The sequence below is a fragment of the Parambassis ranga genome, chromosome 21, assembly GCF_900634625.1.
Source record: "Parambassis ranga chromosome 21, fParRan2.1, whole genome shotgun sequence".
Lineage (NCBI taxonomy): Eukaryota > Metazoa > Chordata > Actinopteri > Ambassidae > Parambassis > Parambassis ranga.
In genome coordinates this window covers 11,174,778-11,189,917 of record NC_041041.1, presented here as the reverse complement: position 1 = coordinate 11,189,917, position 15,140 = coordinate 11,174,778, and the positions used below count along the sequence as shown (strand labels likewise).

The 15,140-nt window shown below is 41.1% G+C and overlaps 1 protein-coding gene across 19 annotated transcripts in view; it reads right to left on the bottom strand.

Annotated features, from left to right (window-relative positions):
* The window catches only part of zmp:0000001200 (dedicator of cytokinesis protein 9), a 61,207-nt gene that overhangs the window by 13,780 nt on the left and 32,287 nt on the right, over positions 1–15,140 (bottom strand). For 10 of the 19 annotated variants that reach the window (XM_028394273.1, XM_028394276.1, XM_028394275.1 and 7 more), the window contains exons 5-31: positions 14,412–14,481; positions 12,235–12,330; positions 11,965–12,099; positions 9,042–9,216; positions 7,917–7,969; positions 7,253–7,327; positions 7,023–7,163; positions 6,286–6,498; positions 6,081–6,203; positions 5,652–5,734; positions 5,244–5,366; positions 4,954–5,033; positions 4,660–4,847; positions 4,512–4,577; positions 4,340–4,432; positions 4,122–4,245; positions 3,914–4,032; positions 3,676–3,762; positions 3,484–3,573; positions 2,638–2,753; positions 2,143–2,212; positions 1,911–2,036; positions 1,749–1,820; positions 615–761; positions 439–522; positions 237–348; positions 92–139 (exon numbers count right to left, since the gene is read on the bottom strand). In XM_028394273.1, coding sequence (XP_028250074.1) covers positions 92–139; positions 237–348; positions 439–522; positions 615–761; positions 1,749–1,820; positions 1,911–2,036; positions 2,143–2,212; positions 2,638–2,753; positions 3,484–3,573; positions 3,676–3,762; positions 3,914–4,032; positions 4,122–4,245; positions 4,340–4,432; positions 4,512–4,577; positions 4,660–4,847; positions 4,954–5,033; positions 5,244–5,366; positions 5,652–5,734; positions 6,081–6,203; positions 6,286–6,498; positions 7,023–7,163; positions 7,253–7,327; positions 7,917–7,969; positions 9,042–9,216; positions 11,965–12,099; positions 12,235–12,330; positions 14,412–14,481 — 2,909 coding nt within the window. The remainder of the gene's footprint in view (positions 1–91; positions 140–236; positions 349–438; positions 523–614; positions 762–1,748; positions 1,821–1,910; positions 2,037–2,142; positions 2,213–2,637; positions 2,754–3,483; positions 3,574–3,675; positions 3,763–3,913; positions 4,033–4,121; positions 4,246–4,339; positions 4,433–4,511; positions 4,578–4,659; positions 4,848–4,953; positions 5,034–5,243; positions 5,367–5,651; positions 5,735–6,080; positions 6,204–6,285; positions 6,499–7,022; positions 7,164–7,252; positions 7,328–7,916; positions 7,970–9,041; positions 9,217–11,964; positions 12,100–12,234; positions 12,331–14,411; positions 14,482–15,140) is intronic. The other 9 variants (XM_028394278.1, XM_028394279.1, XM_028394291.1 and 6 more) reach the window with 1 other exon arrangement.

The window sequence follows — 15,140 nt, the reverse complement described above, 5'->3', positions numbered from 1 at the left end:
ATAAACCAGTCTGTAAGCTGAGAGGCTTTCAAGGTTTGGAGAAGAAGCCTTTCTGGTTGTGACTGATGATACATGCAAGCAGCACACCTACCTACAGGAGTATCATATGACTCCACTGTATCATGTGGAGATAGTAAAGCTAATTGAAGAAAACAAAAAAGAAACAACAATGTATACGAACACTAAATAAACAGGTTTCAATGTGAGTACAGGGCAAATTAAATTAATCTTCTCACCTTGAAATCTCAGTATCCTCCCCTTTCCAAATGGCATGGGCAGGTTTAAAGGGACGTAATGCTCGTGGTTGCACACGACACGCAGGAACTCAAACTTGAACTCAAACAGTGTCTGCATTTAGAAACGACAGAACAGAACACCTCCATCACAGTGCTGTTTCATTATAAGTCTGTAAATCAGCCGTTTGTATCATCGCTGTACCTTTGGGTCTCCGGGCATGAAGCAGTTGATATAGTTGTTGATCTGCTTGAACACAAAGCCTCTGTCCATCAGGTTGAAGCAACGCTACACAACAAAGAAGAAAAAATATTCATTATTTCTAGGACATAGAAAACACATGGTGTTTTCACAGCCTTGTGACTTAAAGTAATCTCAACCTTAATGAAGACTGCCAGGCTGTGGTTGGCGTTCCGGGCAGCATCCAAGTTGTCCTTGTATTTCTGAGTAATGTGAGGCATCATCATGTTGACCAAAGTCTCCACAGTGTGATGAAAGGATGCTGAGAAGCGCTGATTCCTGGACAACTGAAGGGCCCAACACAGAACACAGATGTTATTATACGACATGACACACTCCTCCTTTAAAAGTCAAGGTCTGAAGTTCACTATGAAAGCACTTCTAACATTGAGCTGTGGGTGTGTAGCTGTCTCATTATTCTCTGTACCAACATCATTATTAAAAAAAAAACACATCATAGTCCTTCATTACAATAAACATGAGCACTGTGGTTTGTTTTGAGTCAACCCACATATCACTAAATGAGTTTTGACCAAACAGTCTTATACAAAAGCTTAACTTTGTCCTATATAATACAAAGACTTATATTTTAACCTACCGTAAGCTACCGTAAGGTGAGCTGGAGAATTATGAGACAATAAGCTGGCACATTATTGGCTTTGCTTTATTTCGGGGGTTGAAATTGAGAATGGCATTAGTTCAAGCAGGCCATGAACTGCAGCTCGGCTCAAAATCTCAGTGTTGGAACTGAACTGACAAATCCTCAGACACAAAAATGTCAGACATGGTGCATTATTTAAACTGCATTAGCAGGCTTAGTCTTCTGCCTCTGCTTAAAGCCCAGTTTCACCCCAACTCTTCCTTCTGTGACTTAAATCAATTGCATATTTGTTGTCACTGACACCTGCTCTGTTTGGTCTTTCCACATATGCACATAGAAAGAGCAGAGAACACAGCCACAGATACAAAAACCTACAGCAGATGACAGTTTTCTTTGACATCACTGGCCTTTGAGCAACACTGTTTTACAGTTTCCACTCTTCTCTTGTTGTCAGTATTTACTTGCTTCCACTGTGGCCTTCACATTGTGCCAGAAGTTAAACACAGGGTTGTGGTTCAAAACAAATGTTGCCAATAAAACTGCACAGCAGTGTGGCACAGACTGAAGATACATAATACTTCCACTGTGGCACTGTGGCTGTCCACAAGACTGTGCATATTGTAAACTGTGGTGAAGAAACCTACACTGTAACCTACATAAGGTAGACACCTACCTTCACTTTACAGCTCTCAATCAAGTACTGAGCCATGGACTTGACTAAAGCTTCAAAGAAATACCAGGAGTACTGTGGAGAAGACAAAGATCAGTGAAAATTCATGTTGGCACTAATTACACACTGCATAAGCTGTTTGAAAAGGTAACATAACTGTGTCACCTTCAGCAGCTTGTTGCTTGTGAGGAAGTCAGTTGAGGGTTTCAGAATTGCAGTCATGGCTTTAGCCAGCTCCTCGTGCACCGTGCGGGAGGTGGAGGATGTGTACGGCTCAGTCTTGAATACAAACTGAATCAGCACACACGGACACAAGTCAATTCTCCAGCACAAAAAACTGAATACAGTTCAAATAAAAATACCAACATGGTTGGGATATACAGTATGTAACATTCACCTTTACATACGATCTAAGGTAGTGCTCCAAACCCTCTTCGTGGCACTGGGCTACAATGTGAATCATGACTCTGACGGGAAACAATGGAAGGGGAAAGCATAAGCGAGGAAAAGACTGACACATACAGTCTGCCCTCAGAGTTTATGAACACAGCTGTGTTGATCCATCAGTTTTTATAAATCGATTGAGGCAATCTGTGAACATTTGCCACTGACGTGGTTCTGATCACATCCAAATTAACTAAAGAAGTTCAATAAATGTCATTTTAAATCAATAATTAAAGTAAGTTACTGAATTCTTTAGTAACTACTCCTGCAACAAACAGGACAACAAGTCAAACATTGTGATTACACAATTGTGACACAATTCTAAACAAACTTACTGTAATTCATCAAAACAATCCTCCAAATCCAACATTATATCAAATACTGCTTTTTGTCGATTCATATTTTAAAATGTATTTTAGGATGATGGAAAAGATGGTGGACATCTTGCCTGGTGACGTTGACAGCCACATCCTCTTGTGTGGCACTGGTGAGAACCCTAAACAGCTGATTGAGGGTGGTGGGCAGGAAGTTGATCATCACATGGCTCTCCATGGCATGCAGACTCTGAGAATCAAACATCAGAGAGATGTGTTTATTTAGCTCCACAGCTCTTTGTGTACAAGGAGGGGAATGACAATGGAAAACACATAATAAACGAAGGAGTCTAATCTAATATTAAACAACAGATGGACATGAGTGCACAACATGGTGCTAATCACCTACACTGTATGCTCCAGTGCCTGGAACATGGCAGAGCATACAGGCTGCTGCATCAGTGCAGTGCCTGTGTACAGGAGACTAACACAAGCCTGCCAAGTCATTTGGCGAGCTGCCAGTTGGCATGGCTGACCTGCTGTGTGACCCTCTGGCTATTGTTCATGTTCACTGCTGTGTTTACATTAGAACACATGAGATGCAGTGGACCAAATATCTCTGTCCATGTCAATGTGCTCCAGGGGAAGAGTAAACCGAGTTTCCCGTTAGCTAAGAATCTAGGTAAGAAGAGCTACCACTTCCACACAAAGATTCTGCAGGTAAATGTGCTGCTGGCACAACTACACCACAAAACAGAACATTAAACTCCACATGACTCATCACAAACCAAGTGTGGTTTCATGGTGAATATGAGGAGCGAGTGTGAGAATTTAACAGACTCAGATGTCATTCTGGTCAGACTACACATGGTGTACACTGCATGTCGGCGTTTGTAGATTGTGGTTTAAATATCTTTATCTTTAGCTGTACCATCAAAAAAGCTAATCCTATTAGTTATCATTTCCTTATCTTGCTTTACCTTCAGGTATTTGACCAGGTCTCCTCCTGTCACCTGAGCTGCTGATGCACTGCTCTGACAGTGATGAAAGAAGTTGTGTAAGTGTTGATCCTGAAACACAAAAGTTAAGAGTTTATTTCATGAAGCTGTGTTCTTGTGAAGAGCAAAAAAATAAATAATTCAGAAGACAAAACCAAGTCCTGCTATACTGACCTGAGTGTAGACAGTGGACACAAGGTGAGTGGACACCTTGAATAAAGGCTTGCCTCCATCCACCCATTTGACTTCAGGACTTAAATGCTGTAATATGGAGAAAATGTATATTAATCAGTATGTTTTGTATGACATGTACACGTTTAAGTATCCCACTCTGAGTAGGGTTCTGGTTTACCAAAGTTAGTGAATTAGTAAATTAAAATTGAAAAAGAAGCATCATGAGGATGTGATCTACCTTGCTGGCACCCTCCTGACAGCTGAGGTATCCTGCAGGCAGGTTGGCAGCCACAGGGATCTGACTCTCATTCATGATCACCCGGCCGTCCTTCAGCAAGGGGAGCCAGGCATAACCCACTGAGAGGAGAGACAGAAGAGATCACAGTCAGCAAAAACCCTCCACATCCAAAAAGAAGAAACTCTGAACAAATTATCTGGTGTTTTACCTTGTGTTTCAACCACTTCTCTCTTTTTGGTGCTGGCCTTGCTGTTGCTGTCACAGCTCACATGGTAAAGGGTGAAGAGTAGATGATGTTTTTCATGGAGCTGGGTTGGCAACTCAATCTTAAACTTTAGGCACACAAACATCCTGTCATCATCACACACTAATACACAATCGCAATGCAACCAAACATGCATGGCAGTCTGATGCAGATTGTCTTACTTCATCGTAGAATTCTGGGTTTTGCTGGTGATGCAATACTGAGGCAAAGGCATTCTTGGTAAACAAGGGTCCTCCAGGTCGGCCATAGATGCACTGTGGAATGATAACAATAGCTGATCAGCTCCTGTGACTAGTTAGGCATAATGTCTGTGATTTTTCTGGGCATATTTACCTTAAGTGAAACAGCCTCTTCCTCATCTGAGTCCTTGAACTCAATGCAGACAGCTATGTTTCTAGCCTGAAGCAACACATGATCAGTAAATGACTCAATAACATATAAGAGAAAAGACTAACCAACCACCAAAGTGTTTTTGTGATACCTTTGCAAATGACTTTTGGCTGTCGTATTTCAAGTGCTTCGGGTAGATGTAGAGGTGATTGTTGTAGATGGTGAAAGGCTGAGAACATTTGGCAATGCACGGCACAAACTCCTCCACTTCAAAGAAGATGTTGGTCTTCTCGCTCACATCAAACTGCTTCACAGGAATGTAGGATGAGGTAACACAATCTATACACAGGAGCAGGAGAGTGGGAGACCAAATAAACAGCCTGCAGACAATGTGACCAGTCTGGTTTCAGCAGGAACAAGCTTTCATCTCTGAATTCAGGCTTACTTGTCAAGTCAGGGGCTACATTGTCAATGGTAACGTCGAGGTTTCCCAGAATTACAGGCAGCTTGGCCATCTTCTCTGGCCTGAGGAAAGAATAAATAAACTCCAGTTAAGCTTCTGGTATGATCTATCAAAGGCTGAATGAGAAGCAGACTGGCAGCTGGAGACAAACGATATCTGACCACATCTTATTTTAAATAACACTTCTACGGGCACTTATTTTCCTTTTATAACATCTGTAAGATATATGCAAGCGATTTAGAAAAGAGACCAATCATAGAAACATGACTAACTTTCTGAAATCTGCCAGCAGTTTAAGCATGTCTTCATTGGACAGTTTGTTGCTGTCTTGTCTGTACAGAGCAGAGAAGCGAGCACTTTTGTCAAGTGTCCCTGAAGCATCTTTAAACAAAGGTCTGCAAGAGAGATAGAGACAGAGAAAGAAAATTAGTCTTATCCTTTAAACACCTACATTGCTGTATGTATGATAAAATGCTGGTACATTATGAAGCTAATACATCACACTACAGTGGTAAAACAATACTATAAATAAAACTATTTCCATTTTTGACACAATTTCCAAAAGCCCAGGAGAAATTAAAAAAATATAGTAAAAAGGTATTTATTATGTAATTATTAGAAAAGGATGGATTAAAACAAAGAGAACATACAGTTAAACATTTTTAAAGGAGACAGTGTACCTTGCTGCCCAGGCAAAAGGCATCCTGTACTGTCCTAACCGGCTACATGCCATCTTGGCGTTTTTCAGGACCTTCTGTGCCACCTAATGTCAAACAGGAACACACAGTAATTAAAGTACTAGCACAAGCAAACACACAAACACACAACCTGGCCCTCATTACTTGCAGGCCTCGCTGTTAACAGTATTCAGCATGCAGCCAGTCTCAGCACACAACCAAAAATAAATGTTCTCCCCTGAATTACATTACTACCCACCATGCTCCCTTCAGGGAGCACAGCCACATCTCTGCAGCCAAAGTCAATGCTTGTGTTGAGTGTCTGTGTGACTGGTCAGCAGATACAAGTGGGATAGTTATCTGTGTATAATGTGGAATAATCAGATGGAATCTGCTGAGTCTGAGGAGAGTAGGCTGGTGATGGGTCATTACCTTGGTGGAGTCCGAACTCTTCATGTACGGCTCAGCGCAGTGGTTAATTCCCCCCTGAAGCACCTTCTCTATGCGAGCCACCAGGAAGATATCTGGGTGTGGGCATGTTACTGAGAACACTCCCTGTGGATACGGTCAAACACCCTTAGATCCAGGTCGATTTGACTGATATTTATGTAGTAAAATAGGCATGATGTTTACCCACCTGTTTGGGATACTGCATGGCCACTTCTGGCACCCCATGGATCAGCCGTTGCCCCTCAGGGCGGGTGTCCACTCCCCCATTTATATACTGACTAGCATTATTGGGCACCATGCCCCTGACAGATGGGTGGTTTAAGTCAACGTGAAAGTCAGAGGAGATTTTTCTGCCATTTTGGATGTCAAAAAGTGACAAGGTGATGTAGAATGGCTCCACCTGGAGAAGGAGCAGAAGTACAATTAGACATTTTGGATGTTGTGTCTGACACTATAAAGCAGTGTAACTGTGATTACTCTTGAACTAACTAGGCATTTAATTTATTTCTAAGACTTGGGCTTAGAAGTGTAGAAGCACTTTTTCTCCCTGATGCCTGAACACTGCATATCAGATAGACAAGGCTGGTTGGGTGGACACAGTTTTCTGTTGCATTACTACAAAACGTCAGTGGGGGGAGCTGAGGGAACACACTCCTGTGTAACTGCTCTGCATGAGTGGACCATGTCGACTCTTTAATAGACAGCTTCTGCTGGGAGGGACAGCAGGACATCAGACTTCATTACACAGATTGTTTTGTGCCGTTCCTGAGGCTGTAGCCTGGTTGCTATGCCAACAGCAGTCCTTCAGCAGCTAGAATAATGAGACGAGCCCATCCGGCCCCTGCAACAAACCACCTCATCCGACTTTAGCCGGGCAGATAATGACATTTCTGTTATTTATGGCTAGAAAAAGATCAGCCTTACGTTTGTCGTCGGCCCCTCCTCGTTCTCGGCTACACAGCTTTGCAGATTAAAGGACAGGTCATTACAGTTCACCAGAACCCGCTTGCCAAACTTCTCCTCAAACTGTTTCACATCCGGTTCTATTCCTGAGAAATCAAGTTTCTAAAGACAGTACAAAGAAGGATATTACATTCCATTAGAAAGTGTTAACTTGGATCTTATTACCACGTGGGAATAATGAGTTTAACTACCTGTGTGTCTGGATCCAGGGTGAACAGCTTCAGTCTGGTCTCATTCCTCATCCTAGACTCTATATCTCTGGTGCTCTGAGGAGAAGAAAGGCATTTCCTAAGGAGAACCACAAACTGTCTGAAAGACTAAATGAACTGTCTGAGAGATTCAGTCACTTGTTTTTATCATTAGAACCTTTTTTGTGTATCTTTTGCACCCATCTGGAACTGAGGCTTCATATTTTACAGGATCAGTCGTGAGAGTCAGGTGGTTCCAGCACACATTTCAGAGAGCACACAGTAACGTGACAAGCTGTGAGAATTACCACCATTTTCCACGCACATATGGCTTCATTACCATTCAGTGAGACACTAAAAACCAAAACTGGAAAGACTTCACACATCACACACATTGGCCTGATGCTTCGATTCTAATAAACATCTTTAAGTCTAAACTTTTTTCCCTTTTACTTTTTGTCCAGAAAGAAAAGCCCACAATCAATTGAATCCTAAGAAGATAGAATGACCTCTGCATAATGTCAGATCATATCCACAAAAACTAATGAATCACTGAGAGGTGTGTAGCCCTTAACTCTTAAATCTAAATTGAAATCACATGTTTGTGGCAACACAGACTTGCTCCTCTTCTGATGAGGATGCTCTGAGCTAAGATAGCAGGACCTACCTGAAAGCTGTCCATACTGCCAGAAGAGCTGTCTGACTTTGCAAGATCATCATCTGTTTAAAAAAAAATACAGGAAAAAATGGATAGAGGACAGAGATGCAGTGTTTATTTAAATCTACTTAATCACATGCTGTCATGTGTAGGTTTAGTAAACAGTATTTCAGACGTGCAGTAATCAGTCAGGATTGAGCAGGAGATACTGCAGGTCTCTGTGGCATATTGTAAAAAAAGCTTACATTCTCTCTCATGCACAGGATGATTAGTAAAAGCTGAGGAGTTAGAAAGATTAGTGGAGCGTTTTATGCAAAGGCATTCAGCCTAGCTTCTCCGTGGCTAAGCCTCCTATTAGACAGGAGGTGAGTATTAAAAGCCTGGGTGGTCTGGCATCACATCTCTGCACACTACATGTACACGGTCAGGAAGAGGTGGAGGAGAGGCGAGCCAGGGCGTGAGGATGATGGTGTGAGGGAACATCCAAAAACATAAGATTCACTGTGTCCCAAAGTAAATACAATGGAAATAATAAGTTGATTTAGAGGATATAGTATCTCAGATATCTCAGCTTGCATGACAGCTCCATTGAAGGTTGAGAGGTTTTCATTATTGACTGTCCTGCCAAATGTTTTATTGGTTAAATAAGAAATTATTTGGTCTATGAGAAGATATGAAAATATGATTAAGCATCAGAACTTATTTTGTCTAAATCCAAAGATATGAAGTGTTATAGCAACTTCATGTTCTAATGTAAAAGGAAATGAGTCACAGCTTGCATTACACACATGTACAGTTATATCAGCATGATAAGGTGATGAAAAGATATGTTTTGGATGCAGTCCAATGATGATGTAATCATTATCAACAATTATATAGTTTCCACAATGCACCCTTTACTGCAACCAAAGCTATCTTCTGTATTTGTACTGATATAGATATAGAAGGCTATGTTGAAAAGTAAACAAACTTCACTTCTTCTACTGTACAAAACCACCATTTTATTCAAAAGTGATTAATTTTTAAATGAAAAACTGTTCCAGAGCATTTATGTTTTTTACACACACTTTGGCCAGTGTGAGGAATACAAAATGTATTTTCTCTTCATTAAACTATGAATGTTTTTGCACTAACCATCATGAATGTCTCCATTTCTCTTCTCCTGCATGGCAATCTCAAAGCTGCTGTGCAGGATCTTGTTCAGCGTGTTCATCCAATCCTCCATCTCCCCCTCACTGTCTGCAGACAGCAGGTAGGTGCTTTTATCCTGCATCTTCAGCTCGAAGGCAAACCTCCGCACCTTAGTGTTCTGCAGAGACACACAGAGAAAAAATTATGTAACAGTATAAAATTTAGAAGAAAGACCTTCTTGTTATCTATTGTAGTATCTGATAATGAAGTTTAGCTTTTCACATTTTAAAAGTCAAATATCCAACTGTGAACAGGGCACACCAGATGGAACGTTTTATCTCCCTCTCCAAAGAGAACACTGAACCACTGCCCGCTCACCAGAAGGCAGTACGTTTCTAGTTTTATGATTAAAATCATGGCCTGCTCCCTTTTATTTCCACACTCGTCCTTGCTGCATTATGTTCTGCTGCAAAACTCCTTATCAGCAGCACAGATCTGATGGTGAGTTTCTGCTCTAAAAAGATGTGAGCAGGTAAATCCAGCTTTCATTTCAGGGGCAAATGGAAACAAAGTGAGTTAAGAAAAAGCTGCATTATGTCCATCTGTCTAACATTACAAAGCCCCCTTCTCTGCCAGGACTGCAGCAGAGACCTTGCAAAGTGGGATGGGGCACCAGAAATTAGCTGCATCTGCAGAGCTGAACTGTGACCTCCAAACAGTGAAGAATGATATCACTGCCCCACTGTCAGCTGCAGTTTGTATACTCTGCTCTGAAGCTTATTATACTGTGTATTTTAATATACTCAGTTTATTTAAGTGTTGCAGGGATGCCTTCTCATTACTGTCAGCTGTTAGTGGGTTGTTATGCGGTGGTTATCTGCTGTGTAGAGACAGCAGAATGGGAGTGACTGGGAGGGAGAGTCAATATCTGCAGGCTGGCTGAGTAAACATGTTTAGGACAGAAATAAAACTGGAGTCTAGATAAACAGACTTAATCATCGTCACAGTGATAGGTAGGAGGACTTGTCTCAATTTTCTAGACAACACAGCTGCACACATCCTCAGGGAAATTTAATGAACAGTCCTTCAAATTATTTTTACAATATTTTATCTGTCTGTTTTTATTTAAAGGGAGTCGAGAACAGAAAATAAAACCTGTGGGAGATCAGATTTTAGAGCAATTTATGTTACTCAGCCCTTTGTTAGTCCACAGAGACTGCTGATCGTTTAATTAATACGTGACGGATGCCTCGTGTTTTTGAGCATATGCTGGCATCCTAACAAAGAGCGGGATCAGCTTAGGGCTCACTATGAAGTCACTCCACATGCTGCAGCACGCACATCTGCAAGTCTACTCATGGAGCAGTTTCTTCTGGTTAAGTCACACAACAGAGGGAAAAAAGCAGTATAACAGGGGTGAGGGGCCAATTAGCATCTTAGCTATAAACAATAATTAAAGGCCCTGCATCATCCAGGCACAGTTAACTTCATTATAATTCACTCCCTGTTCTCCATTTCATTAATCTGCATCAGGATTATGGTATGTTATGACCAAAGTTATTTAGGAGAACATGAACTGACAGATACCTTCACATTATTACAGCATCAACTATCCAATGAACAGGTCTGCCTCGGTGTCATCCAAACCATAATCAAAACTTATAATGAAAGTAAAATCAGAGTAATGTTGGCTCTGCATTAGGGATTAAACCCCTGAGATAAGCACAAAGTTAAATATATAGAAAAGAAACAGGAGAGGGAGCTGAATACTGCAGAAGATGATTGGAAAAACATGGAAAGTCTATCCATCTAATCACAGACATGGAGGGAATTTTCTTCATTACAGTTGAAAATGAAAAATAAGCACAAATGTTATAAAAAAGGTTACAGATCTGTTGATGTAGATCACATCACTCACATGTCTTCTGAAAGGATCAGAAACAATAAAAGTAAAGGGAGTCCACAGTGTCTGCATGCTTCGGTGTGGATCTGATTTGTTTTTAAATGAGATTTTTGTTTGTTAATCTGCTTGTTTTGTTTTAATTACGTAGAAAAACCAAAATACAATTTGATTTAAAACTATGGTTTGTGGCTGTAAAGAATAGAAGAACATAACACGTCTATAGTAGCTCAGATAGCTGGAAATGTATTATGTTCCTCTCAGCTCTGACTGGACTGAATCTCAAAGTGCATTCCTGCTTCGATTCCTTCACCACTGAGGAATCCACAGGCGAGGTGTGTGGTTCAAATCTAGTTGATGCAAAGTTAGGAGGGAGGTTGACACAGACACAAACAAAACTCCAAACAGTATAAAGCATTCAGATATCGACCCTCTCCGCCTCCATTTCTTCCTCCTTTATATAGCAACCCCATCTTCTCGATTATTGCCAGCTGCATGCCTCATAGGTAAAACTCAGGTTCTTTCCATCTAATGAGATGATAGACGGTAATGCACCCTGTGAGTGTTGGCCTACATTCGAATGTGAGCACGTGGCATTGATTGGAAGTTGGGAGGAAATGTGCTCAGAAGTGAGCCCTCAGCATTCACCTTGTTTCACCAGCTGAGAGTCAGCAGAAAAGAGAGCGTCCTTGGGGAAGGAAGAGCTCAGGTTTCATTGAAATGGAGAAGACAGAGTCTCACAGATACTTTCAGCTGCAGTCCATCACTATCAGGGCAGTTTGTGTTGAAATTCTGCCTAATATGTTTTAAATAAACACATTTATAGAGACATGAAATGTGAAGAGGAAGTTTCTGTATCCGTTTTGTCTGTTTATTCTCGGAATATTGCGTTTTAACTTCCATCAGGGACCACCATGTGAAGACAAGGCACCAGCAGGGATATCCCGTTTTTGTCAAAAAAGACATGGGTCATCCAGGGTTAGTCAGGTTTAACAATGCTTCAGCCTGGACTGGAATAAATTTTACCTGGACCACGCCCATGCAGGAGTCCAAGAAAATGGTTCCTTTGGGCTCTTTGGAGATCTTTTCATCCTTGTAGAAGTTTAAGTTGTAGGAGCCGTCTCCAAGCTGAGTCAGGTGGAAATACCTCCTCTTGAACGACTGAAACAACAATGACAATTATGGAAAAAAATTGAATCATTTAAATTTTGAGAAATTGGAAATGAAATGAAAATGAAGAATGATCAGTTGAAGAAATTTAGCTAATCTCTAAATGTGCTCATTACACTAACTCACCCTCATGGTGACGCTGATGGCACTGTTCATGTTTCCTTTGTAAAGCCAGCCATGTTTGGTAATGCCACCTTTCTGGGATCCCAAAGAGGCCGTATCCTGCAGAAGACACAAGAGTTTAATGTATATAAAAACACTTAAAGGTCTCACTCAACTCAACGTGACTTCACTTGGAAAATTTTTGCCGTGGATCGTCATGGAATAAAATCCTGTCACACCCCTGCCTCACTGTGCGAAGAGCTTTTGATCTTGTGGTTTGAGATGACACAGAGCCCAACACCGTGTAGGGTCGCCTCAGTCCAAACAAGCAGGCAGAAGAACATAAAACAAACTATGACTGTTAAACAAAATAAATATCTCAAACTTCACAGCAGATCTATGACATATGGTCCCGTTTATCTCACACTTGTAAGGTGGGTAGTGTGAGATCAGGCCTTCCACTTATAACCAAACACAAAGCTACCAAGACCCATCCGCACTCATGATCTGTATAAATAAACCAATTATGGGAGTAATGAAGGAAGCATGAGACAAGGACATACTCTAGAGCCAGACCCTGGTTTGGATCATCACCTGCATGGACAGGAGATGTGTCAGTTGCTGTTAGATTTCCCAGCTTTGAAGGACAACAGAGAGTATCTGTATCCCACATGATTCATACAGTAAGAAGAGTGAATGGGCTTTCAAGATGTGGTCGTCCTGATCCAGCATTTCTTATTCCTCTTTCTTTTAGTCTAATAAAGCAGAATGGGAAAAAGTTCTGCCAGGAGTTGTGGGGTGAGCTGAAAAGCACCTGGTTCAGAGCCTGTTTCTCTTCATCACTGTCTAGACATCATTTAGACAAAGAAAGTCACTAAGTTCACTATCTCTGAATTCCACAAAAGAGACAAAAAAAACACCAAACAGTTTTACTACAAAGTCAAACACAGGGATGGTGAACCACAACCAATCCTTCTGGGATTTTAGAGGAAGACTTTAAATCCTTTTCTTTCAACATCACAAGGAACCTCCCTGTTACACAAAAAACCTAGAGTGAAAGTTATAAAGGGAGCTGAAGGGTGATTTTTTGTTGACGTCCTGCCCTGTCAGAGGTAAACCTCTTGACAATGAGGCTCAGCAGGACAGGCCTTGACCCGTGAAGACCTTACATAGCTTCACACTCTGAGGAATGCCCCTCCTTCAATCTCAGCTGCATTAACTAATTAAAGGCAAAAGAAACATTTTGCACCCTATGGATCCTGTGCTGCATCTCTACTCTCTCCAATGAGACGTTCTGGCCTTTAGGAGGCGCAGTTTGACGGGTGTGAGCACAGCAGGTCAGGATCATCACAAGATATTCTCTGAAGCAGTGTGACCTTGTAGTGTTTCAGACAACGTCTGTATCAGCAACAGCTCTGTGTTATCTTTGCCGCTTTGAAGACTCCCATTAAGTGTGAGTGTGTGTCAGGTGACTTATGAGCCTCCTTGTTGTGCACTCCTACGAGCCATTCCAAAGACAACAAATACTCGTTTAATCTGTGCAAGCCTACACACCCACTCTGTCATACATGAATTAGCAGAGGATGAAAAGACCCAAATGTTGTACTGCAGCCTAAGATTTCTCATTGTGGGGAAAGAAAATTGCCCGTTAAGACATGATGTGCAGGCAAAATCCTAATTACACTTAATTCTTTCTGTTAAATTCAGCTATTAGGGTCAAAAATGTCTTTTATCTCTGTAGTGAGGGCATTGTGAATCAATCAAGTCAACTCAACTGTGTGATAAACTTGCAGCTAATCATCTTCATGAGTAGTTCTTTATACGTTTCAAGGACTGCATAATACTTTTTTGCAGACACAAAGAGACACAGTTCTTCTCATTATATCTCTTTAAAGTCTGTATACCATAAATGCACAGTCGATCAGCGTCGACAGAATTGTATACACGCTGACGCATACATTTTCCTGCATATTTGGTTGACTTGTAGTCATGTAAGGATACAGTTTAAAGATGTGGGCAGTGACAGACCTCTGTCCACAGCCTCTTCTCAAAGTTTGGTACATAGCCCTTCTAGATAGATTCCATGCAGTCCAGCCGGTGCCACACACATACAGTAATTATCTTTATGCTGTTTTCACACAGACTCTCCTGTGCAGTTGGTGGCCTTGTACCTACTGCAATACTACTTCCTGGAAACTCACCTCATCTTTGTCAACATCTTCATCCACTTCAAACACGTGGACAGCCAGTTTATCAGGTCTGGACACTTTACTGTAAAAAAATGTTTAAACATTAGTTGATATAAAGGGTTGCTATGTACAGTTTTAAATGTGTCTGTGTCAATTTCACATTTATAGTCCAACACATTTCACAAGGAATATAACAATTTCCCTTTTGAGATCAATAAAGTATATATATCACAGAAATAAAATATAATAATATAATAATATAAATAACTTTTGGAGTTTAGGTGCTGGTAGTTCAGAGTTTCCACTGCAGTGTGACTCATCGGCTTTCATTTTAGTTGCAAATCTTTCTAGCACATGTGGCCTGAAATGATTTGACTGAGATCATGTGATTTCTTCCTTATGTTTTTGACTCATTTTTATAAGTTGTTTTGTATTCTGTAGCTTTCCCAAGAGAGCCAGAAAAAACAAACACGGCAGATGCAGTTTTCCAGGATTTCCAGGAGTGCTGGAAAATCAGCACTTTACCGCTCACGGAAACACACTAAGGTGTATACTGATGGATGGAAAATGAATATGAGCCAAAGGTAAGAGCCTCTTTAACTGTAAGTAGTGTGATTTTTTTTAACAAGCAGTCGGCGTCACGCAGCATTGTTTTAACTTCCACAGATTCAGTGAAGTGACAGAACATTTGGCAGCAGTTGGGCTGTCAAGGTCATCATCAGCTCAGTTTCTAATACACTG